This window comes from Anolis sagrei, chromosome X (genome assembly GCF_037176765.1).
Source record: "Anolis sagrei isolate rAnoSag1 chromosome X, rAnoSag1.mat, whole genome shotgun sequence".
Classification (NCBI taxonomy): Eukaryota; Metazoa; Chordata; class Lepidosauria; order Squamata; family Dactyloidae; genus Anolis; species Anolis sagrei.
In genome coordinates, this window is record NC_090034.1 from 4382326 (window position 1) to 4402374 (window position 20049).

General features: G+C 46.0%; 1 protein-coding gene across 1 annotated transcript in view; it reads right to left on the reverse strand.

Moving 5' to 3' along the window:
• LOC132780007 (actin-related protein 2/3 complex subunit 1B-B) overlaps nucleotides 1–20049 on the reverse strand; it is a 36012-nt gene that overhangs the window by 12558 nt on the left and 3405 nt on the right. The window contains exons 2-5 of the mRNA XM_067473631.1: nucleotides 11439–11513; nucleotides 11086–11190; nucleotides 7497–7719; nucleotides 3919–4026 (exon numbers count right to left, since the gene is read on the reverse strand). Of these exons, the coding sequence (XP_067329732.1) occupies nucleotides 3919–4026; nucleotides 7497–7719; nucleotides 11086–11190; nucleotides 11439–11502 (500 nt within the window). The 5' untranslated portion in view covers nucleotides 11503–11513. The remainder of the gene's footprint in view (nucleotides 1–3918; nucleotides 4027–7496; nucleotides 7720–11085; nucleotides 11191–11438; nucleotides 11514–20049) is intronic.

Consider the following 20049-nt stretch of genomic DNA (forward strand, 5'->3'; position numbering starts at 1 on the left):
GCACCCTCTGTGGAATGATGTCCAGGGTGGGAGAAAGAACCATTGTCTCAATGTATTGTCGAAGGCTTTCATGGCCGGAATCACTCAGTTCTTGTGGGTTTTTTCGGGCTATATGGCCATGTTCTAGAGGCATTTCTCCTGACGTTTCGCCTGCATCTATGGCAGGCTTCCTCAGAGGTCAGACCTCTGAGGAAGCCTGCCATAGATGCAGGCGAAACGTCAGGAGAAATGCCTCTAGAACATGGCCATATAGCCCGAAAAAACCCACAAGAACTGAAGAACCATTGTCTGTTTGAAGCAAGTGTGAATATTGGAATTAGCAAACTTGAATAGCATCAAATAGCCAAATTGCTGCAAAGTCAATCAGCAGCAAGTGTGAGTGTTGTGATTGGTATGCTTGAATAGCACTGAGTAGCCACGAAGCTGCAAAGTCAATTAGTGAGGGTCTCTGTGTAGATGTAGCCCAGATGTTGCTGCCTGGAAGCATCTTCTGTGGAATGATGTCCAGGGTGGGAGAAAGAACCCTCATCTAGCAAGTGTGAATATTGGAATTAGCAAACTTGAATAGTATCAAGTAGCCAAAATGCTGCAAAGTCAATCAGTGAGGGCATCTGCACAGATGTAGCCTGGATGTTGTCGCTTGGAGGCATCCTTTCACAACTCCCAAACAGACAGGCTACCTCTATGCAGATGCCCTCACTGATTGACATCGCAACTGCAAGGATACTTAATGCTATTCAAGCTCGCTTATGCCCTCACTGATTGAGTTTGCAGCTGCAAGGATACTTAATGCTATTCAAGCTCGCTAATGCCCTCACTGATTGACTTTGCAGCTTGGATACTTAATGCTATTCAAGCTCGCTAATGCCCTCACTGATTGAGTTTGCAACTGCAAGGATACTTAATGCTATTCAAGCTCGCTAATGCCCTCACTGATTGAGTTTGCAACTGCAAGGATACTTAATGCTATTCAAGCTCGCTAATGCCCTCACTGATTGAGTTTGTAACTGCAAGGATACTTAATGCTATTCCAGCTCGCTTATGCCCTCACTGATTGAGTTTGTAACTGCAAGGATATTTAATGCTATTCAAGCTCGCTAATGCCCTCACTGATTGAGTTTGCAACTGCAAGGATACTTAATGCTATTCCAGCTCGCTTATGCCCTCGCTGATTGAGTTTGCAGCTGCAAGGATACTTAATGCTATTCCAGCTCGCTAATGCCCTCACTGATTGAGTTTGTAACTGCAAGGATACTTAATGCAATTCAAGCTCGCTAATGCCCTCACTGATTGAGTTTGCACCTGCAAGGATACATAATGCTATTCAAGCTCGCTAATGCCCTCACTGATTGAGTTTGCAACTGCAAGGATACTTAATGCTATTCCAGCTCGCTTATGCCCTCACTGATTGAGTTTGCAACTGCAAGGATACTTAATGCTATTCAAGCTCGCTAATGCCCTCACTGATTGAGTTTGCAACTGCAAGGATACTTAATGCTATTCAAGCTCGCTAATGCCCTCACTGATTGAGTTTGTAACTGCAAGGATACTTAATGCTATTCCAGCTCGCTTATGCCCTCACTGATTGAGTTTGTAACTGCAAGGATATTTAATGCTATTCAAGCTCGCTAATGCCCTCACTGATTGAGTTTGTAACTGCAAGGATACTTAATGCAATTCAAGCTCGCTAATGCCCTCACTGATTGAGTTTGCAACTGCAAGGATACATAATGCTATTCAAGCTCGCTAATGCCCTCACTGATTGAGTTTGCAACTGCAAGGATACTTAATGCTATTCCAGCTCGCTTATGCCCTCACTGATTGAGTTTGCAGCTGCAAGGATACTTAATGCTATTCCAGCTCGCTTATGCCCTCGCTGATTGAGTTTGCAGCTGCAAGGATACTTAATGCTATTCAAGCTCGCTAATGCCCTCACTGATTGAGTTTGCAACTGCAAGGATACTTAATGCTATTCCAGCTCGCTTATGCCCTCACTGATTGAGTTTGCAACTGCAAGGATACTTAATGCTATTCAAGCTCGCTTATGCCCTCGCTGATTGAGTTTGCAGCTGCAAGGATACTTAATGCTATTCCAGCTCGCTTATGCCCTCACTGATTGAGTTTGCAACTGCAAGGATACTTAATGCTATTCAAGCTCGCTTATGCCCTCACTGATTGAGTTTGCAGCTGCAAGGATACTTAATGCTATTCAAGCTCGCTAATGCCCTCACTGATTGAGTTTGCAACTGCAAGGATACTTAATGCTATTCCAGCTCGCTTATGCCCTCACTGATTGAGTTTGCAGCTGCAAGGATACTTAATGCTATTCCAGCTCGCTTATGCCCTCGCTGATTGAGTTTGCAGCTGCAAGGATACTTAATGCTATTCCAGCTCGCTTATGCCCTCACTGATTGAGTTTGCAGCTGCAAGGATACTTAATGCTATTCAAGCTCGCTAATGCCCTCACTGATTGAGTTTGCAACTGCAAGGATACTTAATGCTATTCAAGCTCGCTTATGCCCTCACTGATTGAGTTTGCAGCTGCAAGGATACTTAATGCTATTCAAGCTCGCTTATGCCCTCACTGATTGAGTTTGCAACTGCAAGGATACTTAATGCTATTCCAGCTCGCTTATGCCCTCACTGATTGAGTTTGCAGCTGCAAGGATACTTAATGCTATTCAAGCTCGCTAATGCCCTCACTGATTGAGTTTGCAACTGCAAGGATACTTAATGCTATTCAAGCTCGCTTATGCCCTCACTGATTGAGTTTGCAACTGCAAGGATACTTAATGCTATTCAAGCTCGCTTATGCCCTCACTGATTGAGTTTGCAACTGCAAGGATACTTAATGCTATTGCAGCTCGCTTATGCCCTCACTGATTGAGTTTGCAACTGCAAGGATACTTAATGCTATTCAAGCTCGCTTATGCCCTCACTGATTGAGTTTGCAACTGCAAGGATACTTAATGCTATTCCAGCTCGCTTATGCCCTCACTGATTGAGTTTGCAGCTGCAAGGATACTTAATGCTATTCCAGCTCGCTTATGCCCTCGCTGATTGAGTTTGCAGCTGCAAGGATACTTAATGCTATTCCAGCTCGCTTATGCCCTCACTGATTGAGTTTGCAACTGCAAGGATACTTAATGCTATTCCAGCTCGCTTATGCCCTCACTGATTGAGTTTGCAGCTGCAAGGATACTTAATGCTATTCAAGCTCGCTAATGCCCTCACTGATTGAGTTTGCAACTGCAAGGATACTTAATGCTATTCCAGCTCGCTTATGCCCTCACTGATTGAGTTTGCAACTGCAAGGATACTTAATGCTATTCAAGCTCGCTTATGCCCTCACTGATTGAGTTTGCAACTGCAAGGATACTTAATGCTATTGCAGCTCGCTTATGCCCTCACTGATTGACTTTGCAACTGCAAGGATACTTAATGCTATTCAAGCTCGCTTATGCCCTCACTGATTGAGTTTGCAACTGCAAGGATACTTAATGCTATTCAAGCTCGCTAATGCCCTCACTGATTGACTTTGCAACTGCAAGGCTATTTAAGCTTGCTAATTGCAACCTTCACACTTGCTTCAAACAGACGAGGGTTCTTTCTCCCAACCTGGAAATCATTCCACAGGGATATATACAAACTTCTTGCTTCACTGACGACAGAACCTCTGAAGATGTCAATAGCCACAGATGCAGGCGAAACGTCAGGAGAGAATGCTGCTGGAACATGGCCACACAACCTGGAAAACTCACAGCAGCCTAATAATACTTCTTTTGGGAACAGAAGGGCAGGTTAGCGATAAATAGCATCAAGGTATGTCACAAAGAGTTCTCTTTCGGCATAATACAGGCATTTCCTTGCAATTTCCATCCTTTTGGACAACGTGTTGGGAAAGGAACCCGAGCTCACCGGCATTTGAAATCGCAGGATCCGGCGGCCAAGAGGACGTTGTTGGGGTGCCAGTCCAGGCTGAGAATGGTGGAGCGGATGGGCTTCTTGATGTGTTTGCAGACCCACCTGCCAAGACAGAGACAGGAGAGAAAACAATGCAAAGGAGGAGGAGTTGTGGTTTTGCAAAGTCTTGTGCACCAAAAAACTACAACTCCCACGAATCCATAGCAGTTAAAGCAGGCATGGGCAAACTTTGGCCCTCCCTCCAGGTGTTTTGGACTCCAATACCCACGATTCCTAACAGCTTCAAACCCTTTCCTTTCCCTCCTCAAGCCACTAAATGAGGGTCTCTGCATAGAGGTAGCCTGGCCACTGTTGCCTGGAGGCATCCTTCTGTGGAATTATGTCCAGGGCGGGACCAAGAACCCTTGTCTGCTTGCAGCAAGTGTGACTGTTGCAGTTGGCAAGCTTGAATAGCATTGAGTAGAGCCATGAAGTTTGCAAAGTCAATCAGTGAGGGTCTGTGCATAGAGGTCGCCTGGATGTTGCTGCCTGGAGGCACCCACTCTGGGAGTTGTGAAAGGATGCCTCCAGGCAACAACACCCAGGCGACCTCTATGCACAGAGTAGAGCCATGAACTTTGCAAAGTCAATCAGTGAGGGTCTGTGCATAGAGGTCGCCTGGATGTTGTTGCCCGGAGGCACCCACTCTTTGGGAGTTGTGAAAGGATGCCTCCAGGCAACAACACCCAGGCGACCTCTATGCACAGAGTAGAGCCATGAAGTTTGCAAAGTCAATCAGTGAAGGTCTGTGCATAGAGGTCGCCTGGATGTTGTTGCCCGGAGGCACCCACTCTTTGGGAGTTGTGAAAGGATGCCTCCAGGCAACTACACCCAGGCGACCTTTATGCACAGAGTAGAGACATGAAGTTTGCCAAGTCAATCAGTGAGGGTATCTGCATAGAAGTCACCTGGATGTTGTTGCCTGGAGGCACCCACTCTTTGGGAGTTGTGAAAGAATGCCTCCAGGCAACAACACCCAGGCAACCTCTATGCACAGAGTAGAGCCATGAAGTTTGCAAAGTCAATCAGTGAAGGTCTGTGCATAGAGGTCGCCTGGATGTTGTTGCCCGGAGGCACCCACTCTTTGGGAGTTGTGAAAGGATGCCTCCAGGCAACTACACCCAGGCGACCTTTATGCACAGAGTAGAGCCATGAAGTTTGCAAAGTCAATCAGTGAGGGTATCTGCATAGAAGTCACCTGGATGTTGTTGCCTGGAGGCACCCACTCTTTGGGAGTTGTGAAAGGATGCCTCCAGGTAACAACACCCAGGCGACCTCTATGCACAGAGTAGAGCCATGAAGTTTGCAAAGTCAATCAGTGAGGGTCTGTGCATAGAGGTCGCCTGGATGTTGTTGCCCGGAGGCACCCACTCTTTGGGAGTTGTGAAAGGATGCCTCCAGGCAACAACACCCAGGCGACCTCTATGCACAGACCTTCACTGATTGACTTTGCAGCTTTATGGTTACTCAGTGGAGTTGTCGTTTTGCAAAGTCTTCTGTGGAATGATGTCCAGGGTTGGAGCAAGAACCCTTGTCTAAGGCATTCATGGCCGGAGTCACTGGGTTGTTGTAGGTTTTTTGGCCTGTATGCCATGTTTCAGAAGCATTCTCTCCTGATGTTTTGCCTGCATCTATGTCAAGATTTTCAGACCTCTCAACCTCTGAGGATGCCTGCCATAGATGCTGGTGAAACATCCGGAGAGAATGCTTCTGGAACATGGCCAGACAGCCCAGAAAACCGACAACAACCCAACCCATGTCTGTTTGAAGCAAGCCTGACTGTTGCAATTGGCAAGCTTGAATAGTACTCAGTAGCCATGAAGTTGCAAAGTCAATCAGTGAGGGTATCTGCATAGAGATAGCCAGGCTGTTGTTGCCTGGAGGCACCCTCTGGGGAATGACGTCCAGGGTGGGAGAAAGAACCCTTGTCTGTTTGAAGCAACTGGCAAACTTGAATAGCACTGAGTAGCCATGAAGTTTGCAAAGTCAATCAGTGAGGGTCTCTGCATAGAGATAGCCTGGTCTCTGTTGCCTGAAGGCACCCTCTGTGGAATGATGTTCAGGGTTGGAGAAAGAACCCTTGTCTGTTTGAAGCAACTGGCAAACTTGAATAGCACTAAGTAGCCATGAAGTTTGCAAAGTCAATCAGTGAGGGTCTCTGCATAGAGATAGACTTGTCTCTGTTGCCTGAAGGCACCCTCTGTGGAATGATGTCCAGTGACATCTGTGGAATGATGTCACTGATTGCAAAGTCAATCAGTGAGGGTATCTGCATAGAGGTAGCCAGGATGTTGTTGCTTGGAGGCATCCTTTCACAACTCCCAAAGAGGGTTGCTTTCAGGCAACAACATCCCGGCTACCTCTATGCATACACCCTCACTGATTGACTTTGCAGCTTCATGGCTACTCAGTGCTATTCAAGCTTGCCAATTGCAACAGGCATCCTTTCACAACTCCCAAAGAGGGAGTTGGGATTTGCAACTGGCAAACTTGAATAGCACTGAGTAGTCATGAAGTTTGCAAAGTCAATCAGTGAGGGTCCCTTCATAGAGGATGTTGTTGCCTGGAGGCATCCTTTCACAACTCCCAAAGAGAAATATTTCCAGGCAGCAACATCCAGGCTGCCTCCATGCATATACCCTCACTGATTGATTTTGCAACTTCGTGGCTAGTCGGTGCTATTCAAGCTTGCCAGTTGCAACAGGCATCCTTTCACAACTTCCAAAGAAGGAGTTGGGATTTGCAACTGGCAAACTTGAATAGCACTGAGTAGTCATGAAGTTTGCAAAGTCAATCCGTGAGGGTCTCTGCATAGACGTAGCATGGATGTTGTTGCCTGGAGGCATCCTTTCACAACTCCCAAAGAAGGAGTTGGGATTTGCAACTGGCAAACTTGAATAGCACTGAGTAGCCATTAAGTTTGCAAAGTCAATCAGTGAGGGTCTCTGCAGAGAGATAGCCTGGCTGTTGTTGCCTGGAGGCACCCTCTGTGGAATGATGTCTAGGGTGGGAGAAAGAAATCTTGTCTGTTTGAAGCAACTGGCAAACTTGAATAGCACTAAGTAGCCGTAAAGCTGCAAAGTCAATCAGTGAGGGTCTCTGCATAGATGTAGCATGGATGTTGTTGCCTGAAGGCATCCTTTCACAACTCCCAAAGAGGGAGTTGGGATTTGCAACTGGCAAACTTGAATAGCACTGAGTAGCCATGAAGTTTGCAAAGTCAATCAGTGAGGGTCTCTGCATAGAGGTAGCCAGGATGTTGTTGCCTGGAGGCATCCTTTCACAACTCGCAAAGAGGAGTATTTCCAGGCAACAACATCCAGGCTACCTCTATGCATATACCCTCACCTCACTGATTGACTTTGCAAACTTCATGGCTACTCAGTGGAGTTGTAGTTTTGCAAAGTCTTCTCTGCTAAAAAGCCTTGGTGTGTTGCCAAACTACAACTCCTATGAAAGGTTGTTAGGAATGATGGGAGTTGGAATCCCAAACACCTGGAGGGAGGGCCACAGTTTGCCTTGTCCGGACTCACCAGTCGTTCTCTTGTTCGAAGTAGCAGATGGAAATGAGTCGGGATCCGCTGCCGACGGCAAACTTGTTCTCCTTGGGCGACCACTTCACGCAACGCGCCGCGCGGTTGATCCGGAGGATGACCAGTGTCGGCTTCCAGGCGTTGCCTTTCAGGGTCCAGACGTAGGCGTTGCGGTCCGTCCCGCAAGTCACAATCCGGTTGCTCTCGGGGGCCCAGTCGATGCCTGGAAAAACCCATAAGGAGCAAAGGAATGGGGTTAAGTGGCAGAGCTGTACAAAACTTTCAGAAGTGAGCATTGACTTTGGGTTTGGGAGTTGTAGTTCACCTACATCCAGAGGGACTGTGGACTCAAACAATGATAGATCTGGACCAAACTTGGCACGGATACTCAATATGCCCAAATGTGAACACTGGTGGAGTTTGGAGAAAATAGACCTTGACATTTGGGAGTTCTAGTTGTTGGGATTTATAGTTCCCCTACAACCAAAGAGCATTCTGAACTCCATCGATGGAATTGAATCAACTTGGCACACAGGACTCCCATAACCAAGAGAAAACACTAGAAGGAATTGATGGGCATTGACCTTGAGTTTGGGAATTGTAGTTCACCTCCATCCAGAGAGCACTGTGGACTCAAACAATGATAGATCTGGACCAAACATGGCATGGATATTCAATATGCCCAAATGTGAACACTGGTGGAGTTTGGGGAAAATAGACTTTGACATTTGGGAGTTCTAGTTGCTGGGATTTATAGTTCCCCTACAACCAAAGAGCATTCTGAACTCCATCGATGGAATTGAATCAACTTGGCACACAGGACTCCCATAACCAAGAGAAAACACTAGAAGGAATTGATGGGCATTGACCTTGAGTTTGGGAATTGTAGTTCACCTCCATCCAGAGAGCATTGTAGACACAAACAATGATGTATTTGGACCAAACTCGGCATGAATACTCAATATGCCCAAATATGAACACTGGTGGAGTTTGGGGAAAATAGAGCTTGACATTTGAGACTTGTAGTTGCTGGGATTTGTAGTTCCCCTACAATCAAAGGGCATTCTGAACACCATCAATGATGAAATAGAACCAGACTTGGCACACAGTACTCCCATTACTAACAGAAAACTCTAGAAGGATTTGATGGGCATTGACCTTGAGTTTGGGAGTTGTAGTTCACCTACATCCAGAGAGCAGTGTGGACTCAAACAATGATAGATCTGGACCAAACTTGGCATAGATACTCAATATGCTCAAATGTGAACACTGGTGGAGTTTGGGGAAAATAGACCTTGACATTTGGGATTTGTAGTTGCTGGGATTTGTAGTTCACCTACAATGAAAGAGCATTCTGAACCCCACCGGCTGTTAGGAATGGTGGGAGTTGAAGTGCAAAACACCTGGAGGGAGGGCCAAAGTTTGCCCATGCCTGCGCTAGAGGGCACTCTTGCCCACGTCAAGGAATGAGGAAGAAGAAGAAAAGGAGGAGAAAGGATGAGACAGAGGAGGAGACAGAGAAGGAAAAAGAGGGGAATGTATTTTAAATGGGTCTCACCTGAAAAGAAGGAGAAAGAGAAGGAAGAGGAGGAGAAAGAGGAGGAGGAAAAAGAGGAATGAGAAAGGGAAGAAGGTGGAGAAAGAGGAGGCGAAAACGGAGAGATGGAGGAGGAAAAGGGGAATGTATTTTGAATTGCTCTTGCCTGAAAAGAAGGAGAAAGGGAAGGAGATGGAGGAGAAAGAGAAGGAGGAAAAAGAGGAATGAGAAAGGGAAGGAAAAGGAGAAAGAGAAGGAGAAAACAGAGGAGATGGAGGAGGAAAAGGAGAATGCATTTTAAATGGCTCTCACCTGAAAAGAAGGAGAAAGAGGAGGAGAAAAAGAGGAATGAGAAAGGGAAGAAGGAGGAGAAAGAGAAGGAGGAAAAAGAGGAATGAGAGAGGAGGAGGAGGAGAAAGAGAAGGAGAAAATGGAGGAGATGGAGGAGGAAAAGGGGAATGTATTTTAAATTGCTCCCACTTGAAATGAAGGAGAAAGAGAAGGAGATGTAGGAGAAAGAGAAGGAGGGAAAGAGGAATGGGAAAGAGAAAAAAGGAGGAAAAAGAAGAATGAGAAAGGGAAGAAGGAGAAGAGAAGGAGATGGAGGAGAAAGAGGAGGAAAAAGTGGAAAGAGAAAGAGAAGGAAAAGGAGGAGAAAGAGAAGGAGATGGAGGAGAAAGAGGAATCATAGAATCAGAGAATCAGAGAATCAAAGAGTTGGAAGAGACCTCATGGGCCATCCAGTCCAACCCCCTGCCAAGAAGCAGGAATAGAGGAATAGAGAAAGAGGAATGAGAAAGAGGAAGAAAAGGAGGAGAAAGAGAAGGAGAAAACAGAGGAGATGGAGGAGGAAAAAGAAAATGTATTTTAAATGGCTCTCACCTGAAAAGAAGAGAAAAAAAAGAATAAGATTGAGAAGAAAGAGGAGGAAAACAAGGAATGAGAAAGAAGAGGGAAAGGAGGAGAAAGTGAAGGAGGAAAAAGAGGAATGAGAAAGGGAAGAAGGAGAAGAGAAGGATATGGAGGAGAAAGAGAAGGAAAAGGAGGAGAAAGAGGAAGGAAAGGAGGAATGAGAAAGAGAAGGAAAAGGAGGAAAAAGAGGAGAAGGAGAAAACAGAGAAGATGGAGGAGGGAAAGGAGAATGTATTTTAAATGGCTCTCACCTGAAAAAAAGGAGGAAGAGAAGGAGATGGAGGAGAAAGAGAAGGAGGAAAAAGAGGAATGAGAAAGAGAAGGAAAAGGAGGAGAAAGAGAAGGAGGAAAAAGAGGAATGAGAAAGAGAAGGAAAAGGAGGAGAAAGAGAAGGAGGAAAAAGAGGAATGAGAAAGAGAAGGAAAAGGAGGAGAAAGAGAAGGAGAAAACGGAGGAGATGGAGGAGGAAAAGGAGAATGTATTTTAAATGGATCTCACCTGAAAATAAGTAGAAAGAGAAGAAGATGGAGGAGAAAGAGAAGGAGGAAAAGGAGGAATGAGAAAGGGAATGAGGAGGAGAAAGAGAAGGAGATGGGAAGAGAAAGAGGAATGAGAAAGAGAAAGAAAAGGAGGAGAAAGAGGAGAAAACGGAGGAGATGGAGGAGGAAAAGGAAAATGTATTTTAAATTGCTCTCACCTGAAAAGAAGGAGAAAGAGAAGGAGATGGAGGAGAAAGAGAAGGAGGAAAAGGAGGAATGAGAAAGAGAAGGAAAAGAAGGAGAAGGAGATGGAGGGGAAAGAGAAGGAAAAGGAGGAGATGGAGGAGGAAAAGGAGAATGTATTTTAAATGGCTCTCGCCTGAAAAGAAGGAGAAAGAGAAGGAGATCGAGGAGAAAGAGGAGGAAAAGAGGAATGAGAAAGAGAAGGAGATGGAAGAGAAAGAGGAGGAGGAAAAAGAGGAATGAGAAAGGGAAGAAGGAGAAAGAGAAGGAGAAAACAGAGGAGACGGAGGAGGAAAAGGAGAATGTATTTTGAAAGGCTCGCACCTGAAAAGAAGGAGAAATAGAAGGAGGAACCAGAGGAACGAGGAAGAGGACAAGAAGGAGACGGAGGAGAGAAAGGAAGAGAGGCCACTCTCACCGGTCACTTGTCCGTTGTGCTCCTTCAGCTCGTGGACTTTGTTCCACTTGGTGCCCTCTTTCTTATAGATGTGGACTTCATGGTTGTTGGGGCAGATGGCCAGTTCTGAGGAGGCAAAAGGGAAGGACATACTTCCTGACCATGGGCCAACTTGGGCCCTCCCTCCAGGTGGTTTGGACTCGAACTCCCACCATTCCTAACAGCCGGTAGGAGTTGGAGTCCAAAACACCTGGAGGGCCAAAGCTTTCCCTTGCTATCCTTGTCCCGCTCTTCCCTCTCCTGCCCGTCTTTGCCCAGGGCCAATGGGAGTTGTAGTGCAACCACACTGGGATCAGATGGGGAGGCGGACGTACGGCTCCGGTCTTTGTTCCAAGCGTGGCAGCTGATCGGCTCCAGCAGGAAGCTTTGGTAAGACATGGCTTCTCAATCTGGGCAGGAAAAAAGCAGAAAGCATGGTTAAGTTTCATTCCCTGACCCAAGTTTCCTCTAAAGGTGAGTCTACACTGTGCAACAAATGCAGTTTTGACCCCACTTTAACTTCAGGGTTCAATGTCATGGAATAGTGGGGTTTGCTCATTTGTAGAGGTTTAAATGGTATTAATTGCATTCTTCTTCTTATTCTATTGATTAATACCCTGCTTTTCGCTCCTGCAGGACCTCAACAAATGACAACTCCCACCACTCCAGAGCCCTGACCTATGGCAGTTCAGGGGGTTCCAACGTGGATTAATTCAACAGTGTAGATCAGCATTTCTCAACCTGGAGGTTGGGTCCCTTGGGGAGGTTGCAAGGAGTTGCCAAAGGCCATCAGAAAACATAGTATCTTCTGTTGATCATGGGAGTTCTGTGTAGGAACTTTGGCCCAATTCTCTCATTGGTGGGATTCAGAGTGCTCTTTGATTGTAGGTGAACTATAAATCCCAGCAACTACAACTCCCAAATGTCAAGGTCTTTTCCCCCCAAACTCCACCAGTGTTCACATTTGGGCACATTGAGTATTTGTGCCAAGTTTTTCCAGCTCCATCATTGTTTGGGTCCACAGCCCTCTCTGGGATGTAGGTGAACTACAACTCTCAAACTCTCAAAGGTCAATGACCACCAAACCCAGTATTTTCTGTTGGTCATGGGGGTTCTGCGTACTAAGTTTGGTTCAATACTATTGTTGGTGGTGTTTACATTCGGGCACATTGAGTATTTGTGCCAAGTTTGGTCCAGATCCATCATTGTTTGGGTCCACAGCCCTCTCTGGATGTAGGTGAACTACAACTCCAAAACTCAAGGTCAGTGCCCATCAAACCTTTCCAGTATTTTCTCTTCGTCATGGGAGTTCTGTGTTGGAACTCTGGCCCAATTCTATCATTGGTGGGGTTCAGAATGCTCTTTGATTGTAGGTGAACTATAAATCCCAGAAACTACAAGTCCCAAATGCCAAGGTCTATTTTCCCCAAACTCCACCAGTGTTCACATTTGGGCACATTGAGTATTTGTGCCAAGTTTTTCCAGCTCCATCATTGTTTGGGTCCACAGCCCTCTCTGGGATGTAGGTGAACTACAACTCTCAAACTCTCAAAGGTCAATGACCACCAAACCCAGTATTTTCTGTTGGTCATGGGGGTTCTGCGTACTAAGTTTGGTTCAATACTATTGTTGGTGGTGTTTACATTCGGGCACATTGAGTATTTGTGCCAAGTTTGGTCCAGATCCATCATTGTTTGGATCCACAGCCCTCTCTGGATGTAGGTGAACTACAGCTCTCAAACTCAAGGTCAGTGCCCACCACACCTTTCCAGTATTTTATCCTGGTTATGGGAGTTCTCTGTGCCAAGTTTGGTTCAATACTATTGTTGGTGGTGTTTACATTCGGGTACATTGAGTATTTGTGCCAAGTTTGGTCCAGATCCATCATTGTTTGGATCCACAACCCTCTCTGTAAGTAGGTGAACTACAACTCTCAAGGTCAATGCCCACCACACCCTTCCAGTATTTTATCCTGGTCATGGGAGTTGTGTGTGCCAAGTTTGGTTCAATACTATTGTTGGTGGTGTTTACATTTGCGCATATTGAGTATTCGTGCCAGGTTTGGTCCAGATCCATCATTGTTTGGATCCACAACCCTCTCTGGATGTAGGTGAACTACAACTCTCAAGGTCAATGCCCACCACACCCTTCCAGTATCCTGGTCATGGGAGTTCTTCTGTGTACCAAGTTTGGTTCAATACTATTGTTGGTGGTCTTCACATTTCGGCATATGGAGTATTCGTGCCAAGTTTGGTCCAGATCCATCATTATTTGGATCCACAGTCTTCTGTGGATGTAAGTGAACTACAACTCCAAAACTCAAGGTCAATGCCCACCACACCCTTCCAGTATTTTATCCTGGTCATGGAGTTCTGTGTACCAAATTTTGGTTCAATACTATTGTTGGTGGTGTTTACATTTGGGCATATTGAGTATTTGTGCCAATTTGGGTCCACAGTCCTCTCTGGATGTAGGTGAACTACAACTCTCAAACTCAAGCATCAAGCCAACCCCGACTGGGACCGCCTTCCACCTGGAAACCTTCAATGTGGAAGAAGATGCAGATCAAGAATAGGGCTCCACAGTCACCTACGGACCCACCTTGGAGGATTATCCTACTCCAGTGGTTCTCAACCTGGGGTCCCCAGATGTTTTTGGCTCCCAGAAATCCTAACAGCTGGTAAACTGCCTGGGATTTCTGGGAGTTGTAGGCCAAAAACATCTGGGGAACCCAGGTTGAGAACCACTGTCCTACTCGGACGACGAGGGATTACCTAAGTAAGTAAGTAAGTCTCCAGGTCAGCAGAAACAAGCTTTCTCCCTCCTTCCTATGACTTCCTCTCACATACTTATACATGGCCCTCATCATGTCTCCTCTCAGCCTTCCCTTCTTCAGGCTAAACACGGCCAGCTCTTTAAGCCGCTCCTCATAGGGCTTGTTCTCCAGGCCCTTGATCATTTTAGTCTCTCTCCTCTGGATACAGCTTGTCAACATGTCCCTTCAATTGTGGTGCCCAGAATTGGGCACAATAGTCCAGGTGTGGTCTAACCAAGATTCCTGTTGTTGTTGTTGTTGTTACCCACCTTTCCCCACATCTCAAGACAAGGTACAACATGATTAAGATATGCTTCTCATTCTAATATGATAAAATATCAAATCAACCGGGCAACGTCCCCTGGGCAACGTCCTTGCAGACGGCCAATTCTCTCACACCAGAAGTGACTTGCAGTTTCTCATGTCGCTCCTGACACGAAAAAAAATAATCTAATATTCCTATTGTTATTATAGCTACTATTGTATTATTGTTACTGATGGTTTACATGGCAATGTCTCTATCCTACACGTTCGTGACTCAGGGATCAATCTGCCTTTGGCCTTATATGGTGCTGTCACATCGCTCTGGGTGAGCACTTCCTCTTCCTCTTCCTCTTCTATGTGCTTATCTTTGAGCAGAACAGTTCTGCTCAGCCTGGTTTGGAGGTGTGCTTTCCAACACATGGCTCATCAAGATCTGGGGTTGAAATAACACAACGACAACAATGGTTTCAGTCTTTTTGCACACTCTTACTCAAAATATATCATAAGGCTATACTGCATTGCATTCCATGTTAAAATGAGCCTTCTGCCTCCGAGCAGAAAGAGCTTTTGGCTTTTGAGGGACACAAAGCGCCTCTGAGAACCTCAAAGGGCTCCATTCATTCATTCATGCCCTTGGCAAGCGGTTCCAACTCCAATTAAGGCATGCTTTGATTGTGCGTTCGCATTAGTGGGGTTTCTACCAAAGGCAACATCGGGTTATCAGCCCCAGATAATAAAGAGGAACCACTAAATGCATGGAAGTTGGGTTAGGAAGGATCAATGTCATAACTGTTCCAATTGAGACAGAGTTTTAAAGTTTGGCTCCAAGGATATGCAGCCCTTCGTTCGCCAACCCTATTAAATTAATGAGGATCCTAACACCTCCCAACAAAGGATTCGCCCAGGCAGGAAGCAGCCAGGCTTTGAAGCTGCAAGGCCATTCAATGCTGATCAAGGTGGCCAATCACAACATTCATGCCTGCCTCCAACAGACACGAGTTCTTGCTAACAGCTCCCAACCAAGGATTCCCCCAGGCAGGAAGCAGCCAGGCTTTGAAGTTGCAAGGCCATTCAATGCTAATCAAGGTGGCCAATGGCAACGTTAACACTTGCCTCCAACAGACAAGAGTTCTTGCTAACGCCTCCCAACCAAGGATTCCCCCAGGCAGGAAGCAGCCAGGCTTTGAAGCTGCAAGGCCATTCAATGCTAATCAAGGTGGCCAATGGCAATGTTAACACTTGCCTCAAAGAGACAAGAGTTCTTGCGAACACCTCCCAACCAAGGATTCCCCCAGGCAGGAAGCAGCCAGGCTTTGAAGTTGCAAGGCCATTCAATGCTAATCAAGGTGGCCAATGGCAACGTTCACGCTTGCCTCCAACAGACAAGAGTTTGTGCTAATGCCTCCCAACCAAGGATTCCCCCAGGCAGGAAGCAGTCATGCTTTGAAGTTGCAAGGCCATTCAATGCTAATCAAGGTGGCCCATGGCAACATTCACGCTTGCCTCCAACAGACAAGAGTTCTTGCTAACGCCTCCCAACCAAGGATTCCCCCAGGCAGGAAGCAGCCAAGCTTTGAAGCTGCAAGGCCGTTCAATGCTAATCAAGGTGGCCCATGGCAACATTCACGCTTGCCTCCAACAGACAAGAGTTCTTGCTAACGCCTCCCAACCAAGGATTCCCCCAGGCAGGAAGCAGTCATGCTTTGAAGCTGCAAAGCCATTCAATGCTAATTAAAGTGACCAATGGCAAGAGTTCTTTCTCCCACCCTGGACATCATTCCACAGGGATATATATAAACCCCACTTGCCCAGTTTCCAACAGACCTCACAACCTTTGGGGATGCCTGCCATAGATGTGGGTGAAACGTCAGGAGAAAATGCTTCTGGAACATGGCCTGGCAGCCCGAAAAATTATAGAAACTGTATTATATAATAATAACAATAATAATAATAGAAATATTATATAATACTCTATGTATTATATAATAATAATAGAAATATTATATATTTTATGTATTATATAATAATAATAACAATAATATATAATTCTCTATGTATTATATAATACTAATAGTAATAATAGAAATATTATATAATACTCTATGTATTATATAATAATAATAATAATAACAGAAATATTATATAATTATGTATTATATAATAATAATAATAATAATAATAATAGACATATTAGAATGATAAATATATTCTAATCATGTTGAGTCTTGCATTGATCTGTGAGGAGAGGTGGGTAACAACAACAACAACAACAACAGGAATAATATAATCATAAGCATAAGATGGATGGATGGCATCCTTGAAGTGACTGGATTGACCTTGAAGGAGCTGGGTGTGGTGACGGCCAACAGGGAGCTCTGGGCTCTTGAGCTGTGAGGAGAGGTGGGTAACACCAACACCAACAACAACAGGAATAATAGAATCATAAGCATAAGATGGATGGATGGCATCCTTGAAGTGACTGGATTGACCTTGAAGGAGCTGGGGGTGGTGACGGCCGACAGGGAGCTCTGGGCTCTTGAGCTGTGAGGAGAGGTGGGTAACAACAACAACAACAACAGGAATAATAGAATCATAAGCATAAGATGGATGGATGGCATCCTTGAAGTGACTGGATTGACCTTGAAGGAGCTGGGGGTGGTGACAGCCAACTGGGAGCTCTGGGCTCTTGAGCTGTGAGGAGAGGTGGGTAACAACAACAACAACAGGAATAATAGAATCATAAGCATAAGATGGATGGATGGCATCCTTGAAGTGACTGGATTGACCTTGAAGGAGCTGGGGGTGGTGATGGCCAACAGGGAGCTCTGGGCTCTTGATCTGTGAGGAGAGGTGGGTAACAACAACAACAACAACAACAACAGGAATAATAGAATCATAAGCATAAGATGGATGGATGGCATCCTTGAAGTGACTGGATTGACCTTGAAGGAGCTGGGTGTGGTGACGGCCAACAGGGAGCTCTGGGCTCTTGAGCTGTGAGGAGAGGTGGGTAACACCAACACCAACACCAACAACAACAGGAATAATAGAATCATAAGCATAAGATGGATGGATGGCATCCTTGAAGTGACTGGATTGACCTTGAAGGAGCTGGGGGTGGTGACGGCCGACAGGGAGCTCTAGGCTCTTGAGCTGTGAGGAGAGGTGGGTAACAACAACAACAACAACAGGAATAATAGAATCATAAGCATAAGATGGATGGATGGCATCCTTGAAGTGACTGGATTGACCTTGAAGGAGCTGGGGGTGGTGACAGCCAACAGGGAGCTCTGGGCTCTTGAGCTGTGAGGAGAGGTGGGTAACAACAACAACAACAGGAATAATAGAATCATAAGCATAAGATGGATGGATGGCATCCTTGAAGTGACTGGATTGACCTTGAAGGAGCTGGGTGTGGTGACGGCCAACAGGGAGCTCTGGGCTCTTGAGCTGTGAGGAGAGGTGGGTAACACCAACACCAACACCAACAACAACAGGAATAATAGAATCATAAGCATAAGATGGATGGATGGCATCCTTGAAGTGACTGGATTGACCTTGAAGGAGCTGGGGGTGGTGACGGCCGACAGGGAGCTCTAGGCTCTTGAGCTGTGAGGAGAGGTGGGTAACAACAACAACAACAACAGGAATAATAGAATCATAAGCATAAGATGGATGGATGGCATCCTTGAAGTGACTGGATTGACCTTGAAGGAGCTGGGGGTGGTGACAGCCAACAGGGAGCTCTGGGCTCTTGAGCTGTGAGGAGAGGTGGGTAACAACAACAACAACAGGAATAATAGAATCATAAGCATAAGATGGATGGATGGCATCCTTGAAGTGACTGGATTGACCTTGAAGGAGCTGGGGGTGGTGATGGCCAACAGGGAGCTCTGGGCTCTTGATCTGTGAGGAGAGGTGGGTAACACCAACAACAACAACAACAGGAATAATAGAATCATAAGCATAAGATGGATGGATGGCATCCTTGAAGTGACTGGATTGACCTTGAAGGAGCTGGGGGTGGTGACGGCCAACAGGGAGCTCTGGGCTCTTGAGCTGTGAGGAGAGGTGGGTAACACCAACACCAACACCAACAACAACAGGAATAATAGAATCATAAGCATAAGATGAATGGATGGCATCCTTGAAGTGACTGGATTGACCTTGAAGGAGCTGGGGGTGGTGACGGCCGACAGGGAGCTCTAGGCTCTTGAGCTGTGAGGAGAGGTGGGTAACAACAACAACAACAACAGGAATAATAGAATCATAAGCATAAGATGGATGGATGGCATCCTTGAAGTGACTGGATTGACCTTGAAGGAGCTGGGGGTGGTGACGGCCAACAGGGAGCTCTGGGCTCTTGAGCTGTGAGAAGAGGTGGGTAACAACAACAACAACAGGAATAATAGAATCATAAGCATAAGATGGATGGATGGCATCCTTGAAGTGACTGGATTGACCTTGAAGGAGCTGGGGGTGGTGATGGCCAACAGGGAGCTCTGGGCTCTTGATCTGTGAGGAGAGGTGGGTAACACCAACAACAACAACAACAGGAATAATAGAATCATAAGCATAAGATGGATGGATGGCATCCTTGAAGTGACTGGATTGACCTTGAAGGAGCTGGGGGTGGTGACGGCCAACAGGGAGCTCTGGCATGGACTGGCCCATGAGGTCACGAAGAGTCGGAAACGACTGAATGAATGAACCACAAGCATATTTTAATGATGTTGAGCCTTGCCTTGAGCTGCGAGGATATTGTAGTCCAAGGCATAGGCAAACTTGGGCCCTCCAGGTGCTTTGGACTCCAACTCCCACAATTCCTAACAGCCTTCTGGCTGTTAGGAATTGTGGGAGTTGGAGTCCAAAACACCTGGAGGGCCAAAGTTTGCCTATGCCTGTTCCAGCCTTAGTAAACAGTGCTCCTTCCTGGGTTGCTCAAGCAGCACGCAAACAGACTTGCACACCTTTGGAAAGAGCCGTGATCTCACCCAGAAACCGAACAAACACGGGTCTGGAGAAACCGAGTTGGACACGTCACCAACATGGAAGGGGAAGAAAAAAAAAATAGGAAAGCGTTGCAAAGGCACTCCCTAGAAAATATCACATTCCAAGCTTCGGAAAGATCCTGCCTTTGGGTTTGCAAGCAAATGGAAGACTTAGTTTTGGAGTTTTGCAAAACTTTTGCAAAACTTTTGCAGGAAAGAGTTGGCTCTGTGGAAAGCAAGCCTTGCAAACAAAGCAACTCGAGGAAGTTAGTGGAAATGCTGCATATGACCTCGTGGGCCATCATCCAGTCCAACCCCATTCTGCCAAGAAGCAGGAAAATTGCAATCAAAGCACCCCCGACAGATGGCCATCCAGCCTCTGCTTAAAAGCTTCCAAAGAAGGAACCTCCACCACACTCCGGGGCAGAGAGTTCCACTGCTGAACGGCTCTCACAGTCAGGAAGTTCTTCCTCATGTTCAGATGGAATCTTCTTTCTCCCTTTGAACTCTAAATCAGTGTTTCTGAACCTTCCCAATGCCGTGACCCCTTAATCCAGTTCCTTATGTTGTGACGACCCCCAACCATAACATTATTTTCATTGCTACTTTCTAACTATAACTTTGCTATTGTTGCGAATCGTAATGTAAATATCTGATATGCAGGATGTACAGTATTTTCATTCACTGGACCCAATTTGGCACAAACACCCGATACGCACAGATTTGAATACTGGTGGGGTTGATTATGTCATTTGGGAGTTGTAGTTGCTGGGATGTATAGTTCATCTACAATTAAGAGCAATCTGCACTCCACCCACATTGGAATTGGACCAAATATGGCACACAGAACTCCCATGACCAAAATAAAATAATGGG